This window comes from Hemibagrus wyckioides, linkage group LG24, assembly GCF_019097595.1.
Source record: "Hemibagrus wyckioides isolate EC202008001 linkage group LG24, SWU_Hwy_1.0, whole genome shotgun sequence".
Classification (NCBI taxonomy): domain Eukaryota; kingdom Metazoa; phylum Chordata; class Actinopteri; order Siluriformes; family Bagridae; genus Hemibagrus; species Hemibagrus wyckioides.
The window spans coordinates 18,219,956-18,242,724 of record NC_080733.1 but is presented as its reverse complement, the minus strand read 5'-3'; the positions used below and the strand labels follow the sequence as shown (position 1 = coordinate 18,242,724).

Here is a 22,769-nt window from a genome sequence, read left to right as displayed (position 1 = left end):
CGCTCAACAGATGATTCCATTTCTCACCTCCTTCATACATCACTCACTCAACTGGACACTAGAATGGGGAATTATGTTAAAATGCTCTTACTCGACTACAGTTCAGCGTTTAACACTATAATCCCCTCCACACTCACCACCAAGCTGGAGCTCCTGGGACTCAGCCCATCTGTGTGTCAGTTGATCTCCAATTTCCTAACTGGCAGACCACAGGCAGTAAGGATGGGCAGGCATGTCTCAGCCTCCCTCACCCTCAGCACTGAAGCCCCCCAGGGTTGTGTTCTGAGCCCCCTGCTGTAGTCATTGTACACGTATGACTGCGTGGCCACTACCAACTCCACCACCATCATCAAGTTTGCTGATGACACCGTTGTGGTCGGACTGATCTCTGACAACAATGAGACGGCCTACCTGGAGGAGATTAGGAATCTGGAGAACTGGTGCTAGAGGAACAATCTCCTCCTTAACATCAGCAAGACAAACAAGCTGATAGTGGACTTCAGTACAAAGCAGGAGAGAAACTACCAGACACCCGTGATCAACGAGAGCCCAGTGGAGAGAGTGGACAGCTTCAGATACCTCGGTGTCCACATCACGCTGGACCTGTCACAGTCCTGTCACATCAACACCGTGGTGAAGAAAGCCCGGCAGCGTCTTTACCACCTCAGATGCTTGAGAGACTTTAGACTGCCCTCTAAGGTGCTTAGGAACTTTTACTCCTGTACCATAGAGAGCATCCTGATGGGAAACATCGCAACCTGGTTCGGGAACAGCACCATGCAGGACAGACGAGCTCTTCAGAGGGTGGTGCGATCAGCTGAGCACATCATCCGTACCAAGCTCCCTGACCTGCACTCAATTTACAACAAGCGGTGCTGGACCAAGGCCAGGAAGATCTTGAAGGACCTCACCATCCCAACAATGGACTGTTCTCTCTGTTGAGGTCAGGAAAGCACTTCTGCTCCCTGATGGCTAACACAGAGATACTGAGGAGAAGCTTCTTCCTGCAGGCTATATGGACTCTTAACCAGAACTCCACATAGGACTCAACTGATTGGACTTGTTATGTTTCCTTCACAGATGTGTTGGAACACACCAAAACCAAACACTTTGAACATTTGCACATTGCACAGGACTGAAGTACATAAAACATATATGTTGCACATTTCTGGTTCTGTTTACATATAAAAGAGGACTAGTATTGCACCACTACACTTTATGCTGCTCATCATTTCATTCACTCCATGACCACGCCGTACTGCTGCTGTCTTCACATTGCACATTCCACATTCTTTATACAGTTTATTTATACAGTTCTTACTTTTTCTACTTTATACTTTACATATTTAAATAAATATATTTCATTTTATTTTATTTTACTGTAACAAAATTGTAGATTTTTTTATTACAGGGGCAGAGAGAGAATACACACTCACAAACACTCATACACTCACTCTACCTTACACACTTTCATATATTAGTGAATTAGTGGACTGGTGGACCGATAGACTGGTGGACTGGTGGACTGATGGACTGATGGACTGGTGGACTAGTGGATTGATAGACTGGTGAATTGGTGGACTGGTGGACTGATGGATTGATGGACTGGTGGATTGGTGGACTGATTGGTGGACTGATGAACTGGTGGACTGATGGACTGGTAGACTGGTGGATTGGTGGATTGGTGGATTGGTGGACTGATGGACTGGTGGATTGGTGGACTGGTGGACTGATGGACTGGTGGATTGGTGGACTGATGGACTGGTGGATTGGTGGATTGGTGGACTGATAGACTGATGGACTGGTGGACTGATGGACTGGTGGATTGATAGACTGATGGACTGGTGGATTGATAGACTGATGGACTGGTGGTCTGATGGACTGGTAGACTGGTGGATTGATAGACTGATGGACTGGTGAATTGGTGGACTGGTGGACTGATGGATTGATGGACTGGTGGATTGGTGGACTGATTGGTGGACTGATGGACTGGTGGACTGGTGGATTGGTGGATTGGTAGACTGATGGATTGATGGACTGGTGGATTGGTGGACTGATGGACTGATGGACTGGTGGACTGGTGGACTGATGGACTGGTGGACTGATGGACTGATGGACTGGTAGACTGGTGGATTGGTGGATTGGTAGACTGATGGATTGGTGGATTGGTGGATTGGTGGACTGATGGACTGGTGGATTGGTGGACTGGTGGACTGGTGGACTGATGGACTGGTGGACTGGTGGATTGGCGGACTGGCGGACTGGTGGACTGGTGGATTGGTGGACTGATGGACTGGTGGATTGGTGGACTGGTGGATTGGCTCTACACTGCTGTTAGGTGTGAATGAGTGTGTGTTCTCCAGGATAAACTCCAAATCCACTGAGACCCTGAAAGCAGGATAAAGTGCTTACTGAGGATGAATGAAACACACACACACACACAGTCTGTATCAGAAGAGCATTACGATGTGTTCACATGATCTAACCTCCTGCTGCTCCACATGATCTAATGGACACGAGATGGATAATGGAATATTTTCTCGACTAATTCAGACAAATCAGATTTGAGTTACACTCTTTTCATCATTTGTCGTTCACGTCAGAATATTTGCATTAAGAACAACAGCATCGATGAACATCATCCTGAGCTCCGGTTGGGGAAGGAGCCTGGATCTGGAGAAGTAACCAAATAAAACATTGATTTATTTTTTTTATTTTATTCCTTTACTTTACTTCAAGAGAGAGAAAAAAGAGGCTTTTAAGGGATCACGTGTATATGGTTAAAGCTGCTACAAAAGCTGTTAAGACTACATGTAACTATAAATGGATGGAAAGTTCACCTTTTTCTAATTAAATAAACCATTGTTGTTGTGGATTATTGCTGTGGTTTCAAGAGGTAACAGTAACTCAGCTTCTTCCTGTCCAGATTGTTCACTCTATTGAAGAAGCCGCCATGCTTTCTCTTACTTCTAATAGCTGCAACTTTCACTTTACACACTGACTGCAGCAGCCATGTTTAATCCTAACAATAATTCACCTTGTCACTGACTTCTGAAATAATATTCACTTTATCTTTCTGTCTGCATTCATTAAAAAAAAAAATTCTATAATTTGTCTAGCTCAGGGGCTAAATTGTCCTTTCAATAGTCAAACAATACACACACAGACACACACACACACACACACGCATGCCCCAGAGTTTGCATGAACGCACACAGACACACCTTCAGTACGCTTTAGAAGTCAACAGGTCGCTTCTGTAACACACATATCATATGTCATGTGTCATCAGTGAGGAACAAGTAACATGGTCACATCACACACAGTTACACACTTATTTTCACACACAAACTCCGGTGAATGCTCCTGGAACCAGACATGAAAGAGAATATTGTGTGTGTGTCAGTCTTAGAATAGAATAAATAATTAAAATAAAATAAAATACAATGATATGAAATAAAATGAAATAAATTAATTTAAATAAAATAAAATATGTAAAAATTAAATTAAATTAAAAATAAAATAAAATAACATAAAAGAAAAAAAAAGAAAAGAATTAATTAAATTAAAATATAAAATAAAATAAAAATAAATAAAATAAAATACCAGTTCATCAGTCCCTCCAGGGTTTCATAATTTTGTGCAAAAACGAGGAAACTCAGTGATATTCTGAGAAGATTGAATTTTTAAAAAAATAAATAATAATAAAGATTTTTTCCTTCTTCTGTTCACATATGTAAACATGAGTACAACTCTCATTAAATCAGTCATTATATATGTGTCTCTCTGCGAGGAGTTTAAAAGAAAATAAAAGAAGAAAAAATCTGCAGCAAAATCTAGCCAGTTTTGACTGCAACACTCACACACAAAAAACCCTCTAAAATCATGGAGGGACTGAATAAAGCCTTTAAAGTGTCATGAAGACCTGAAAGTGAGTATTTATTAAAACACTCTTGCAAACATTCACCATTCTAGACAAGCAGATCTGCACAGGCTCACTGTGTATTACTGCACTCATTATAATGTCTTATCGTTTCTATAGTAACAGCTTTCAAAGTTTCAAAGTTTTCCGTAAGGTGATAATGTTTAGTTAGCGGCTCTGGAAAGAAGGAGTCTCCAGTGTCCGAGGTGAAGCTGTAAATGTTTTCTGAGATCTTCAGGACAGAGTTTGGACCTCCATGTAGAGAGAGAGAGAGAGAGAGAGAGAGAGAGAGAGAGAGAATAGAGAAGCTGGTGTTGGAATGATTTTTGCATAAGCCACAACAGGAACTAAGCTGTTTCATGAATATTAAATGTATCTATGACTATAAACAGTGTCTATAAAGGACAAAGAGTAAACAATTTCTAAGGCAGCACGCCCCCAGGTGCTTTCCTTACTTATGACACACTCGTTCAGTTTTTTCCACATGTACAGGGATTAATCATCCTCATCATCATCATCATCATCATCATCTAACCTTCATGAGAGATCGGTGGATTGTTTCTCAGCTCAGGAGTGACGCTGAGATCTTTAAACCCTCAGCACCACGCACGCGCTAGGTGCTGGGGGGGGGGCAATACTTTTGCACAGAGCAACAGATGGACTACAGACAGTATATGTACACCTGCAAATAAAAAAAACCTGAGGAAATGGACAGTGATAGATAAATAAATGCACGTTTTGTTGTTCTTTACACATCCCGTGTCGTGCGTCACTTTATTACGTCACTATTTTTTTTTATCGCGGTATGAAATCCGATGTAAAGAGTGCACGCGCGTCACGACGACGGTAAATTTATATATAATTTATATATATATATATATATATATATATATATATATATATATATATATATATATATATATATATATTGTTTGTTTGTTTGTTTTCTCTTTCATGTTTCAGGTTCTCGCTTACAGAAACCCTCGCCTCTCAGTGTGCTGTAATAAACACACTGGACTCCGCTATCCACAGGAGCAGGAAGGTATTTCAGAGGGAGGTGCACAGTTCACCCAGTCACAGGCTCGAGCGCACACTGCGTGGAAGCCGGTGTGCGTGCGCGTGAGAGAGAGAGAGAGAGAGAGAGAGCTGCAGAAAACTGGAACACGACGACGTTCAGAACTCAATGCAGCGTTTTGGAGCAGGAATGTTTTTCATCTGAACTCGAAATATTCGAATTTGGATATTAGATAATCTGGATTATATTTGTTTGATCCGGTTTTGTTTTGGTTGTTTTTAGGGTTTTTTTGCTCACACTGGACAGATTGTTGCGCTAGGATCATATCAATCGGACATTGTGTTGTTGTTGTTGTTGTTGTTTTCTTGTTCTTTCTCTTGGTATACACATCATGATGAAGTTCATCATCCTCGCGCACAAATCAACGATGGACTGATTTTGTTTGTAATCTTTAGAGCGCGAGCAGGAAGCGAGGACGCTTCACGATGTCCCAAGCCGAAGTGCATGCGGCAGGAATCCCGTTCCCCAAGCTGCCCTCCAGCTTCGACGCCGATTCTTTCCTCTCGGCTCGTCTGGCGCTCAGGCGGCGGAGACACTCGGCGAGTTCGAGACGAAACGCGTTCCGGTTTAACAAAATGCCCACAGCGGAGGAGAGCACCGGCTCGTCCCGCGAGCGCGTCTCGCCTATCCTCAGCAAAACCCTGTCCTGGTCGGCGGACGACATTTCATCCGCGGAACCAAAAAAGGTAAAGAAGAAGAGCGGCGCAGGAGTAACGCCGGCGCCTGGAGCCACAGCGGAGAAGCACTGCGCGCGCTCGTCCCGCTCCAGCTCGAGCTCTCCTCCGCGCCGCGCGCAGCGACACTCCGGCATCGCCGCCGCAACGGGCTCGAGCTCCGCAGCGCCGCACGGCAGCACCGACTCCGACGAGGAATGCACGCCTAAAAAAGCGCCCGAGATCAACAAGTGGGAGCAGGAGAAAGAGGACGAGGTGGAAACCAAAGCGGTGGCAACTTCACCAGACGGCAGGTTCCTCAAGTTCAACGTGGAGATCGGGAGAGGTTCCTTCAAGACCGTCTACAAAGGACTGGACACCGAGACCACCGTGGAGGTCGCGTGGTGCGAGCTACAGGTACAGAATATTATTATCTTTTCATTATAAAGTTAAACAGCACTTCAGATAGAACAGGTTCAGGGTGTAGACCGATTCTGCGTTGTTTAATAAGGTTCCACTCTAATTATATTCCTCTAACAAACGCTTCACTCTTAAGATACAACACTTAGAAAAAAAGGAGTTCCTCGAGGGTTATGAAGATGATTAATAGGTCAGATTTTGCTTGGAACCTAAGAGAGACACACAGAACCGGTTCTCCTGCATGATACAATTCTATATATTAATAATGTTCCTCTAATAGAAAGGTAGACTCAGAAAAAATACTTTCTTCAGATCTTCTTAGGATGGATAATTTTCAGGCTTTCTAAAGATGGATTCAGTTTGGACTCTTCTAAAAGGTTTCTGCATAGAACCAATTATGTACATTAATGATGCTCTCATACAAAGATGTTCATCTAATGAAAGCTACATTCTTAGAAAGCACGGTTCCACAGGCGTTCCTAGGATTGTTAATGGTCCAAGTTTTCTATAGATGGGTTCTGCTTGGAAGCTAGAATGGAAACACTCCAGGAATTCCTACAACATTTGGAATCTACAAAGTTCTCCAGGTTCCACCGGAAAGTCTAAATATAGTCCAATTCCATACATTAGCAATGTTCCACTATTGAAAGTTACACTCTGAGAAAAATGTTCCTCAGGGGTTCTTTGTATGGTAAATGGTTCTGCTGTTCTGAAGATGAGTTCTGCTTGGAAACAGTTTGTGGTACAATTCTGCATAGAACAGGTTCTACTGGAAGAACCAATCATGGACGTGAATATCATTCCTGTAATGAACAGTGCAGTCTCATGAAAAAAAAAATGAAAAAAACGTTCCTTAACACAGATCTGGATGATTAATGGTTCTGTCTGTTTTCTTTCTAAATATTGTTCTGTAAAGGAGGAACCTTGTGTTTCAGATTTCTATAGAGAAAAGGTTCTCCTGGAATGTCCAGATAGACATACATTGGCAAAAGTTTTGGGACATCTGCCTTTACATGCACATGAATGTAATATGGAGTTGACCCCGCCCTTTGCAGCTATAACAGCTTCAACTCTTCTGGGAAGGCTTTCCACAAGGTTTAGGAGTGTGTTTATGGGAATTTTTGACCGTTCCTCTAGAAGCGCATTTGTGAGGTCAGGCACTGATGTTGGACGAGAAGGTCTGGCTCACAGTCTCCACTCTAATTCATCCCAAAGGTGTTCTGTGGGGTTGAGGTCAGGACTCTGTGCAGGACAGTCAAGTTCCTCCACACCAAACTCACTCATCCATGTCTTTATGGACCTTGCTTTGGTCACTGGTGTACAGTCATGTTGGAACAGGAAGGGGTCATCCCCAAACTGTTCCCACAAAGAGCATGAAATTGTCCAAAATGTCTTGGTATGAAGCTGAAGCATTAAGAGTTCCTTTCACTGGAACTAAGGGGCGGAGCCCAACCCCTGAAACACAACACCTGAACTCAATGATTTGGAGAGGTGTCCCAAAACTTTTGGCAATATAGTGTATATATTGATGATGTTCATCTACAATAATGTTACTGCAACTGGAGGAAAAAACGGGTTCCTCAGGGGTTCTTTGGATGGTTAACGGTTCTAAAGATGGGGTTCTACAGGAAGCTAACAGAGACACCATGGTGTAGCGTTCTGCATAGAACTGTTCTCACTTGCTGTTATAAGGACTTGCTGTCACTCTGGAGCTGGAGGAACTTGTGTGTGATTGCTGTTTAAAATGTTCTTGTAAGATGCCTCGCCTCGCCTCGCCTTTTTGCGCTGCGTTTTTTTTTTGTCCGACTTTGTTTCTTTTTTCTGCCTCACGCCTTGTGGTGGATTTTTATTCTTTTTTACAGTCACATTCCTGAGCAACACTAATCCTTTTCTCATTTCAGAGTGTGACATTTATTCCCTGCAGAGTCTTTACTCAGCTAATCAGCTCAAAAAAAGAGAGGTTTATTTTGCCCACAAAAGAGCGCTTAATTAGCTCTGTAAATTGCTAGCAACAAAGAGTTGCCATGGTGATGGTGCCTCAAGGTCCTAGAGTAAGACAAGGGCAGTTTGGTCAGAAGGAAAGTGCAGAAGCTGTGATATGAAACCCGTCAGTCAAAACGCTGCTTTCACCTTTAGCTTAGCTGCTGTTGCTCGCACGTGCCGGCGTGTTTGCTAGCATACGACAAAGAGTGAACACCTTTTACTGAACCGAAACTTATGTTCCACTCGGCCAGTACACACACACACACACACACAGACAAGCTGGGTAAACACCATTTAACATAGCATGACTAGTGTTTATCATTAAATATTTCCATTGTTAAGGTGTGATTGAAGTAGACGCCGTCTTCATGTCCGATCTTGTTTCTATACGACGTTAAACACACACTCATGATTAGCGCATCTTGTACCATAGCGCTGCTGAATTCTGAATCCTGATTGGTCAGAAGGCATCGATTCATTTTCTGTGAAAGCTGCAAATCACAGGTTAATAATAATAATAATAATAATAATAATAATAATAATAATAACACTCATCATCATCATAAAAATAAAAAAATAATCATAAACAACAACAAAAACAATAATAATAATAAGTAAAATAAATACTACTACTAGTAGTAGTAATAATAGTAATAATAATAATAATCATCATCATAGAATAAATAAAAAATAATAATCATAAACAACAACAATAAAAAAATAAGTAAAAATAAATAAATAAATACTTTAACTACTACTACTGCTAATAATTATTATTATTATAATTATAATAATAAGTGAAAATAAATAACGAAATAATTCCTTCTTCCTCTACTACTACATCTAATAAAAGAAATAATAATAATTTTGTGTACACTGAGACCACACCCCCTTTTTTCCTTTCATGGTTCCCTCTCATTAGCTGGTCTTCAGTCCTCCATGGTGGTGTTCCAGTGTTCTTACACAACTCCAGAGTCTTGCCTCTGAGTTAAACACAATTAGTTACACATCTCTCTCACCTCTGTGGGAGTTTCCCCATTACAGTGCCACCTAGAGGACCAGTGAGCTTCTACTCGACACGGTCAAGATCGGCGTGGACGTGTCAGAGCTGCAGATGTTCTCATATATCCTGCTTTGTGTAATGGTGGAAATTTCGAAAGGTTTTTTTCTTTTGAAACATTTTGCATTGATGGGAAATCCGACGTTTGGCAGCTTCATCATTGGATTCGTTCACAGGTTGCAGACTGAATGCTTTCAAATATCTACAAACCTTCTGATATCTTTTATGGAGATCAGACTCAAGCTCATGGTAGAACAAAATGGTGGGAAATTGTGGGTGTTGATAAAGTCCTGGAGTTTATTCAGATTGTGTTTGTGTGAAATTGAGACTTTGATGAAGATCAGACCACATTTTTGAGAACACAATCAATCCACAAGAACAAACAAATGGCCTAAAGACGTTTCTCTTTTTTTTCACTTTATTTTAAGATGTCAGATCTACACATGAGTTTTCTTTATGTTTTTTTCCAGAGGAACAAATTAATTGTCCTATTAATTATCTGAGTCTCGAGTCCAACTGATGTAGGTGCGAGGGGCGAGGTGGTCAGTCAGTGCAAAACATTTCTGTAACTGGATTACACACACACACACACACACACACACAGTCAGGTAAAACCAACTTGGAGAGGAGATAAATATGGATCATTATGAAGTTTATGAGTTTAGCAACTTCAGGTGTTAAATAGTAAAAGTGAGGTGAGATTCCGTGTGTACTTACAGATGAGCAACAGAACTTCACACGCACACTGAGAAAAGCATTTACAGAACTCCTCAAAGGTGCAGTGGCAGGTGGCGCAGACGGGGCAGTCGAAGCAGCCAGAGCAGTCAAAGCAGACAAAGTAGCTGGAGCAGGTGGAGCAGGTGGAGCAAGCACAGTCCTGGTTCTTGTTCTCCTCACGTTCCTCCTGAGTGTCTCGGCTTGCCATCCTGATGCTGCTGCTGCTGCTGAACCCCACGGCACTGCTCACTTCACCCTTCTGATTCTCTTCTCACTGACAGCGACAATCACACAACAAAACCAGAGCTTCACACTCACCCCTCATTCTGCTTCCTCTTCACTCGGCATGGCCCAACGGATCTGTGATCTAACTTCCTGACTGCCAACTTAACAGTTCCTCTGAGCACATCTGAGCTAAACGTGACACTAAAGAGAGAAAAAAAAGTCAGTTCCAAACACGAGGACAGACTGAAGGCTGTCATTCAGCCTGTGTGTCAATAAATACACAGAAAAACAACAACAAGAACAACATTAATAATAATAATAATAATAATAATAATAATAATAAACATTAATAAATAGTGAATGTATTTAATAAGTAATTTTATTAAATAAAAAAATGATACTACTAATAAAAGTAATTAATTGACTTCTTCTTCTTCTTCTTCTTCTTCTTCTTCTTCTTCTTCTTCTTATTATTATTATTAATCATAATAAACATGATTTTATATAATAAAATCGTAAATAATTAATTTATTTATTAAGTGATATTAAATAAAAAAATATAGTGCTAATAAATTAATTAATTAATTAAAGCAAACCATTATCAAATTAAATACTTCTACTACTAATAATAATAATAATAAATAAGCAAATAAGTAAATAACATTTTTAAAATCTAATGAAATACCAATAAATACATTAAGAAATAAGTTTTTTAGTTAGTTAATTAACTTGTCAAATACAAACTATTAATAAATAAATGCTGTGTTATTTCTAGTTGATGTCACTTCCTATTTCTTCCTTTTCCCAACTCCACAAGCTCTCGCAGTCGAGATGACACCTTTTTTTAAAAAAAATAAAGGTTATTATTCTCTATATCATGCTGTGATGTTGAAAACACAGATGTTCGCAGATGTTTTAGTGTAATAAGTGCTGTGAAACGATCCAGGCGAGGACGTAGGTGATGTGATGACCAGTCCAGCAAAGTCTGCAGGAAGCAGGAACCAGTCCGAAAACTGGGAAATGAGTATTCTGTGGTCCTGAAGTCAGCGGGTGTTTGTTTACGCCCCTGAAATCTGGGATCAGGTCTGCAGTTATCATTCTTCAGTCCACCCTTCAGTCCACTCTTCAGTCCACAACATGAAACGTACATCAGTGAGACCCTTGTGAAGAGAAATCTCACCGGCTTTTTGTGATGTAATAAATAACGAATGACGTCATCCTTCGGTATTCATCTCAGCTCATTCGCATAAAATGAATATGCTAATGAGCCGTTTCTTCTGCTTGATCCTGTCATGGCATGTAAATGCTTCTGAAATAAAACTCTTAAAGAATTTTAGTTTAGATCTTTGAGGATTTATGTAAACAGACCAATATGTTTAAACCCCAGATTTTACAGAATTAGCCTCAGGTATGTATTTCTGGTATAAAAAAAAGTGGATAGTTTTTAACCGTTAAAACTCCTCACCGGAGTAAAACCTCAACTTTGAGCCCCTGAGCTGCTTTGTAGCTGTGAGGCTAAGAGGCTTTGTACGGCTTCTTCTCACACACACACACACACACATGCGCGCACACATGCACACACGCACGCACACACACACACACACAGCAGCTTCAGATCTGATACACAACCGAGTCGAACTGACCTTCAGGCTTGTTTATTTATTTGTTTTAATTTTTTTTAATGTGTTGTGAAATGTTTACAATAATAATCGCCGCTCAGATCTGTCTCAGCTTTATATTAATACCTTCTCGTTTCTATAGCAACAGCGGGTACAGTGGACTTGTGTAGAAAACTGGTGTAATTGTCGATATGCTGGAGAGAAATGTGTTTCGGAAGGAGTCTCCAGTGTCAGGGGTAAAGCGGTCACTTCCTGTTTCACAGCCTGAGCGCTCGTGGCTGAAGCTGAGGTGATGTGCAGTGAGGAGACCATGTGTAAATCATACCAATGCCGAGGACGTGGCCATGTGTGTGTGTGTGTGTGTGTGTGAGCAGCTCAGCTCTGGTTGCTTTACTTAGATCAAAGATGTCTCTCTCTCTCTATCTGTCTCTCTCTCTCTCTATATATACAGTATATATATATATATATGCTGTTGTGTGTAATTTAACACTCTCATTGTCCAGTTCCTGTTTCCTCTGTGGAAATGTAATGGAACTAATACGTGGCCAGATAAAACTTTGTGTAAAAGAGTGGATTAAAATAAATCACTTCAAATGAACTCTTAGAATGATGAGGTAAAAGTAATAATAATAATAATAGTAATGCCAACAATATAAATAAATAAATAAATAAACCCATCACTTGTACTACTATTACTACTCCTAATAATAATATCAATAATAAAAATAATAATGACATTAAAGCACATCATTGTAATTGTTAAATAAAAAAACTGTTTAACTATTTAATAAGTTAATAATTCTTAAAAGTAAATAAGTAAAATAAATAAATATATTATTATTACTATTTAAACAAAACTAATAAATAAATAAATAAATAAACCCATCACTTGTACTATTACTACTACTACTAATAATAACAATAATATAAAAAAATTACATTAAAACACATAATTGTTATTATCAAATAAAAAAACTACTGTTTCTACTATTTCTGTTAATAATTCTTAAAAGTAAATAAGTTAAATAAGTTAAATAAATAAATAAACATTAGTACTTCTATTACATTGTTTTCATAATCAAAGTAATGTTTTTAAATGAATAGTAAAACATTCAGCTGAAGTTCTGGATTAGTGTTAGTTTGTTCTTTTCCAGTGAAATTTCACAACCCGTCTTTCACAACCCAGTCCAGGTGTTCCAGGTGTTTATGAGTCACAGGATCTGTTCTTTCTGAGCTCCAGTGTAGCTGAAAATGAATTGCAACAGGATCAAATCTAAACCTCTCTGAAAGGAAAGTAAGAGTAAAATAAAGACATGTTTTGTTCTCGGAGGTTCTTCTCCAAAATCTTCATCCTAAAGCAGCTGAGAGGAACCTTAACTAATCAGCTCAATTCTCAACTCATTACATTATACTTCATTAAAAAAAAACACAAAATGAATTTATTCTCCTTATAAATAAACACCTCCTTACAGAACTCTTCACCACATCCACCACTTTTCCACACCTCCACTTATCTGTTCAAATCTGGAGCATCTGCTGGCCGAGTCCCCGTAAAGGAGCGGTTGCTATAGAAACCGTACCATATTAGAGAGTACGAAGTTGATCTAAAACAACAGCAAAAACAAGGCACATCATCGTTTTTATCCATTTATAGTTACCTAGCTACAAAACCTATAGCCGTTACTATAGAAACCAGTATGGGTGCATTATTATTAACGTAATGATATTAACCTAAACCTAGCGTAAATCTAATACCTAATGGTTTCTATAGTAACAGCTCAAGTCCAGAAACAGAGAACGCTCTAGGTGATTGGTTTAATGATATTATTTGTGAAGTTTATATGTGAAGGCGCTGTGTTGTTGTCACTTCCTGTTTGACTCCTTCACCAGTGCCACCTGAAAGTCGTAATTACGATTAGGAAACTCGGAATTTCTCAGTCTTAACCCACAATCAACTCAACCATATACAACAGATCTGCTCCACTTCCTCTCCGGATGCATTACAGCACATCACTGTGTAGAACCTGGTCATATTCAGCTACATTCCCTCTGCGCTCGTCTCCACCTCCTCCGGTTCGACAGCGTCTCACTGGAGAACTCAGTGTTCTCTTCTGCAGTCGGTGTTTAGCTGCATGACCACGAGTATTTACAGGAATTAGCAGATAACAGGAACAGCTCAGGCTGTGAACGTGACCTGCGAGGTCACCGGGTTATATACAGTCTCCTGGAAAACTGCTGAAAACTAGCCTCCAAAAAGAAAGAAATAAAAATTAAATAAATGAAAAAAATCAAATAAAAAATAAATAAATTGAACAAACAAACAAGTAAATAAATAAATAAATGAATTAATGAATTAAAAAATATGAAATAAAAATTAAATAAATAACAAAATCTAATAAAAAATCAATAAATTGAACAAACAAACAAGTAAGTAAATAAATAAACAAATAAATGTACGAATAAATAAATAAAAATTAAATACATTTAAAAAATTGAATAAAAAAGAAATGAAGTAAACAAACAAACAAGTTAATTAATTAATTGATAATTCAAAATTTACAAAATGTACAATACGTATTGAAATTTTATGACTATTTGTGTTATAATAAGTTCATAAAAATAGAAATAAAATAAAATAGAATCATAAAAATAAAATAAAAATGGAATTTGAAAAAAAATGTAATGAAATTTAAAAAATAAATAAATAAAATGAAACGGAATGGAATTTAAAATAAAGTAAAATAAAGTAAATAAATTAAAAATGAAATAAAATGAAATGAAATGGAATTCTTAGTATAGAACAAAGAAAAAAAGAATCTAAAAAAAATTCCCGCGCATGAATACAACACAGTGACTGATATGAATAAGAAAACCTTCCACAGAATATTAGATCATTAATCTAATTATCTAATCTATTAGATAAACAATTTATCATTAATAAAAATCTCAATTTGAAGTTTTATTGCTGACATTAACAGCCACACACGGCATACTGTGACGTGTCACTTCCTGTTTTTCAGCCACTGGGAGCTCTGTGCTGAAGCTGCAGTAATGTGCAGCTCACGGTCTCCAGAGTGGAAATCACACTGTGTGTGTGTGTGTGTGTGTGTGTGTGAGTGTGTGAGTGTGTGAGTGTATGAGTGTGTGTGTGTGTGTGTGAGTGTGTGAGTGTGTGAGTGTATGAGTGTGTGTGTGTGTGAGTGTGTGTGTGAGTGAAAATGAAGAGATTAGATCAGAAAATTGTGACCTTGTGGCTGCTTGCTCCTCCCAGGGTCTGGAGCTGAGAATATCAGTGCTGTGGGAGCAGCATACACACACTCCTCATACACACTCCTCATACACACTCATACACACTCATACACACTCCTCATACACACTCATACACACTCCTCATACACACTCCTCATACACACTCATACACACTCCTCATACACACTCATACACACTCCTCATACACACTCCTCATACACACTCATACACACTCATACACACTCCTCATACACACTCATACACACTCATACACACTCATACACACTCCTCATACACACTCATACACACTCATACACACTCATACACACTCCTCATACACACTCATACACACTCATACACACTCCTCATACACACTCATACACACTCATACACACTCCTCATACACACTCATACACACTCATACACACTCCTCATACACACTCATACACACTCATACACACTCATACACACTCCTCATACACACTCATACACACTCATACACACTCCTCATACACACTCATACACACTCATACACACTCCTCATACACACTCATACACACTCATACACACTCATACACACTCCTCATACACACTCATACACACTCATACACACTCCTCATACACACTCATACACACTCATACACACTCATACACACTCATACACACTCCTCATACACACTCATACACACTCATACACACTCCTCATACACACTCATACACACTCATACACACTCATACACACTCCTCATACACACTCATACACACTCATACACACTCATACACACTCCTCATACACACTCATACACACTCATACACACTCCTCATACACACTCATACACACTCATACACACTCCTCATACACACTCATACACACTCATACACACTCCTCATACACACTCATACACACTCATACACACTCCTCATACACACTCATACACACTCCTCATACACACTCCTCATACACACTCATACACACTCATACACACTCCTCATACACACTCATACACACTCATACACACTCATACACACTCATACACACTCCTCATACACACTCATACACACTCATACACACTCCTCATACACACTCATACACACTCCTCATACACACTCATACACACTCATACACACTCCTCATACACACTCATACACACTCCTCATACACACTCATACACACTCATACACACTCCTCATACACACTCATACACACTCCTCATACACACTCCTCATACACACTCATATACACTCATACACACTCCTCATACACACTCCTCATACACACTCCTCATACACACTCATACACACTCCTCATACACACTCATACACACTCATACACACTCATACACACTCATACACACTCCTCATACACACTCATACACACTCATACACACTCATATACACTCATACACACTCCTCATACACACTCCTCATACACACTCCTCATACACACTCATACACACTCCTCATACACACTCATACACACTCATACACACTCATACACACTCATACACACTCCTCATACACACTCATACACACTCATACACACTCATACACACTCATACACACTCCTCATACACACTCATACACACTCATACACACTCCTCATACACACTCATACACACTCATACACACTCATACACACTCCTCATACACACTCCTCATACACACTCCTCATACACACTCCTCATACACACTCATACACACTCCTCATACACACTCCTCATACACACTCATACACACTCCTCATACACACTCATACACACTCCTCATACACACTCCTCATACACACTCATACACACTCATACACACTCCTCATACACACTCATACACACTCATACACACTCATACACACTCCTCATACACACTCATACACACTCATACACACTCATACACACTCCTCATACACACTCATACACACTCATACACACTCCTCATACACACTCATACACACTCATACACACTCCTCATACACACTCATACACACTCATACACACTCCTCATACACACTCATACACACTCATACACACTCATACACACTCCTCATACACACTCATACACACTCATACACACTCCTCATACACACTCATACACACTCATACACACTCCTCATACACACTCATACACACTCATACACACTCATACACACTCCTCATACACACTCATACACACTCATACACACTCCTCATACACACTCATACACACTCATACACACTCATACACACTCATACACACTCCTCATACACACTCATACACACTCATACACACTCCTCATACACACTCATACACACTCATACACACTCATACACACTCCTCATACACACTCATACACACTCATACACACTCATACACACTCCTCATACACACTCATACACACTCATACACACTCCTCATACACACTCATACACACTCATACACACTCCTCATACACACTCATACACACTCATACACACTCCTCATACACACTCATACACACTCATACACACTCCTCATACACACTCATACACACTCCTCATACACACTCCTCATACACACTCATACACACTCATACACACTCCTCATACACACTCATACACACTCATACACACTCATACACACTCATACACACTCCTCATACACACTCATACACACTCATACACACTCCTCATACACACTCATACACACTCCTCATACACACTCATACACACTCATACACACTCCTCATACACACTCATACACACTCCTCATACACACTCATACACACTCATACACACTCCTCATACACACTCATACACACTCCTCATACACACTCCTCATACACACTCATATACACTCATACACACTCCTCATACACACTCCTCATACACACTCCTCATACACACTCATACACACTCCTCATACACACTCATACACACTCATACACACTCATACACACTCATACACACTCCTCATACACACTCATACACACTCATACACACTCATATACACTCATACACACTCCTCATACACACTCCTCATACACACTCCTCATACACACTCATACACACTCCTCATACACACTCATACACACTCATACACACTCATACACACTCATACACACTCCTCATACACACTCATACACACTCATACACACTCCTCATACACACTCATACACACTCCTCATACACACTCATACACACTCATACACACTCCTCATACACACTCATACACACTCCTCATACACACTCATACACACTCATACACACTCCTCATACACACTCATACACACTCATACACACTCCTACACACTCCTACACACTTCTACACACTTCTACACACTCCTCATACACACTCATACACACTCATACACACTCCTCATACACACTCATACACACTCCTCATACACACTCATACACACTCATACACACTCATACACACTCCTCATACACACTCATACACACTCATACACACTCCTCATACACACTCCTCATACACACTCATACACACTCATACACACTCCTACACACTCCTACACACTCATACACACTTCTACACACTTCTACACACTCCTCATACACACTCATACACACTCATACACACTCATACACACTCCTCATACACACTCATACACACTCCTACACACTCCTACACACTCATACACACTTCTACACACTTCTACACACTCCTCATACACACTCATACACACTCATACACACTCCTCATACACACTCATACACACTCCTCATACACACTCATACACACTCATACACACTCATACACACTCATACACACTCATACACACTCCTCATACACACTCATACACACTCCTCATACACACTCATACACACTCCTACACACTCCTACACACTCATACACACTTCTACACACTTCTACACACTCCTCATACACACTCATACACACTCATACACACTCCTCATACACACTCATACACACTCCTCATACACACTCATACACACTCATACACACTCATACACACTCATACACACTCATACACACTCATACATACTCCTCATACACACTCATACACACTCATACACACTCCTATACACTCATATACACTCATATACACTCATACACACTCCTCATACACACTCATACACACTCATACACACTCCTCATACACACTCATACACACTCATACACACTCATACACACTCATATACACTCATACACACTCATACACACTCATACACACTCATACACACTCATATACACTCATACACACTCATACACACTCATACACACTCATACACACTCATACACACTCATATACACTCATATACACTCATACACACTCATACACACTCATATACACTCATACACACTCATATACACTCATACACACTCATATACACTCATACACACTCATACACACTCATATACACACTCATACACACTCATACACACTCATACACACTCATATACACTCATATACACTCATACACACTCATACACACTCATATACACTCATACACACTCATACACACTCATACACACTCATACACACTCATACACACTCATATACACTCATACACACTCATATACACTCATACACACTCATACACACTCATACACACTCATACACACTCATACACACTCATATACACTCATACACACTCATACACACTCATACACACTCATACACACTCATACACACTCATACACACTCATACACACTCATATACACTCATACACACTCATACACACTCATATACACTCATACACACTCATACACACTCATACACACTCATATACACTCATATACACTCATATACACTCATACACACTGATACACACTCATATACACTCATATACACTCATACACACTCATACACACTCATACACACTCATACACACTCATACACACTCATATACACTCATATACACTCATACACACTCATACACACTCATACACACTCATACACACTCATATACACTCATACACACTCATATACACTCATACACACTCATACACACTCATATACACACTCATACACACTCATACACACTCATACACACTCATATACACTCATACACACTCATACACACTCATACACACTCATACACACTCATACACACTCATACACACTCATACACACTCATATACACTCATACACACTCATATACACTCATACACACTGATACACACTCATACACACTCATACACACTCATACACACTCATACACACTCATACACACTCATATACACTCATATACACTCATATACACTCATACACACTCATACACACTCATACACACTCATACACACTCATACACACTCATATACACTCATACACACTCATACACACTCATATACACTCATACACACTCATACACACTCATACACACTCATATACACTCATACACACTCATATACACTCATACACACTCATACACACTCATACACACTCATATACACTCATACACACTCATACACACTCATACACACTCATATACACTCATATACACTCATATACACTCATATACACTCATACACACTGATACACACTCATACACACTCATACACACTCATATACACTCATACACACTCATATACACTCATACACACTCATACACACTCATACACACTCATATACACTCATATACACTCATACACACTCATACACACTCATACACACTCATACACACTCATATACACTCATATACACTCATATACACTCATACACACTGATACACACTCATACACACTCATATACACTCATATACACTCATATACACTCATATACACTCATATACACTCATACACACTGATACACACTCATACACACTCATACACACTCATACACACTCATACACACTCATACACACTCATACACACTCATACACACTCATACACACTCATATACACTCATATACACTCATACACACTCATACACACTCATACACACTCATACACACTCATACACACTCATATACACTCATACACACTCATACACACTCATATACACTCATACACACTCATACACACTCATACACACTCATACACACTCATATACACTCATATACACTCATATACACTCATACACACTCATACACACTCATACACACTCATATACACTCATACACACTCATATACACTCATATACACTCATATACACTCATACACACTCATACACACTCATATACACTCATATACACTCATACACACTCATACACACTCATACACACTCATACACACTCATACACACTCATATACACTCATACACACTCATACACACTCATATACACTCATATACACTCATACACACTCATACACACTCCTACACACTCATATACACTCATATACACTCATATACACTCCTACACACTCATACACTCATACACACTTCTACACACTCCTCATACACACTCATACACACTCCTACACACTCATACACTCATACACACTTCTACACACTCCTCATACAGACTCATACACACCCATACACTCATACTTTTGATAGATACTGACCACTGCAGACCGGGAACACCCCACAAGAGCTGCAGTTTTGGAGATGCTCTGATCCAGTCGTCTAGCCATCACAATTTGGCCCTTCATCAAACTCACTCAAATCCTTACACTTGTCCAACAGGTGCCATGATGAGGAGATCATCAGTCTTATTCACGTCACCGGTCAGTGGTCATAATGTTATGCCTGATCGATGTATACACTGCATAATAGTGCAGTATTATACTGTATAAAAAAGTGTACCAATTAAATGACCGGTGCTAGAGTCAGTGCAGATAGGAACATTAACTGTACATTACTGGACCAGTGTAAAACTTTTGAGGTAGAAAGGTAAGATAGAGGTGCAGGTGCAGTATGGCTGTCTGAGTCGTGTGTGTTAATGTGACACATATGCACACAACACAGGGGGTTTAAAAGTTACTATTTATCCCTAATGAGAAGTCTGAGGTGAGGGTGGTGAGGAAAAACTCCCTGAGATGATCTGAGGAGAGAAACCTTGAGAGGAACCAGACTCAGAAGGGAACCTCATCCTCATTTGGGTGACACTGGACAGTAAATAATGTAAATGATAATAATGTCCTTTTTACAACAGCAATCAAGAGGAACTAATAGGTCAGTGTAGTTTCCGAGGTCATTATAGACTTAGCTCTAATTCCTTCCTGCTGAAAGCTGACCGATGTAATGGCAGTTCAGAGACGGTGTGATAGTCTCAGAGTGGTTCTGTCCACAGCAGTCCCCAGGGTCACAGGCTGACCACACAGATCTATCCACAGTGGATAAGAGATCCTGCATGTTGTTGATGAGACCAGCTGCTGATGGAAAGAAATTGTATTTTATGGCGTTTTTGTCTTGATCAGCTGAAAGTCTGTTCAGCTAAAGAGTGAGGCGTGAAATGATAGAGCAGGAACCTAAACATATCATAAAAACATCATTTCTCTGTGCAGAACGAACTGTCGAATCTCTGATCGCTGTATCAATCCCGGTAATGTTCAGGCTTTGCATTCACACTCGCTCGATGAATCGAACATTTCTGCACAGATTCACAATGACTGCGAAACAAACCTTTCCCTCTGAAGCACTGCGGGACAGGAAATGAGGAAGTCATTAAAGAAATAAGAAGCATCCTCGCTCTCGTCTCGGTCCATTTCCTCGATCGTTTTCCCGGCAGTTCGCTGGCTTCCTGTTTAAATGTTGTTGAATTCCTGCATTGACGCGCGCACGTGAAACGGACTCGCGGGTCATCACGTGCTGAGCGTCTGAAGGAACAGATGCGACGTGCCGCTCGACATTTCATCTCAGACCAAATCATCGGATCATCGAGCAGAATGAAAGACCGTTGTAGCGTTCAGCAGATGTTCCCCTTTCAGGAAAATGGGCCATGAAATCATTGTTATGTAATCAGA

General features: G+C 39.9%; 2 protein-coding genes across 5 annotated transcripts in view; one reads left to right on the top strand and one right to left on the bottom strand.

Moving 5' to 3' along the window:
- Nucleotides 1-1,485: 1,485 nt before the first annotated feature.
- Nucleotides 1,486-2,503, bottom strand: LOC131345386 (uncharacterized). Its single transcript, XM_058378238.1, has 2 exons — nucleotides 2,477-2,503; nucleotides 1,486-2,331 (listed from the first exon to the last, which is right to left on the bottom strand). Exons 1-2 carry the CDS (start codon nucleotides 2,501-2,503, stop codon nucleotides 1,486-1,488), a joined length of 873 nt encoding a protein of 290 aa, XP_058234221.1.
- A 2,455-nt stretch (nucleotides 2,504-4,958) lies between these two features.
- Nucleotides 4,959-22,769, top strand: part of wnk4b (WNK lysine deficient protein kinase 4b) — an 80,845-nt gene continuing 63,034 nt past the window's right edge. For 2 of the 4 annotated variants that reach the window (XM_058377670.1, XM_058377669.1), the window contains exon 1: nucleotides 4,961-6,067. In XM_058377670.1, the coding sequence (XP_058233653.1) occupies nucleotides 5,423-6,067 (645 nt within the window). In that variant the 5' untranslated portion in view covers nucleotides 4,961-5,422. Of the gene's footprint in view, nucleotides 6,068-22,769 lie in introns of all 4 variants that reach the window. The other 2 variants (XM_058377667.1, XM_058377668.1) reach the window with 2 other exon arrangements.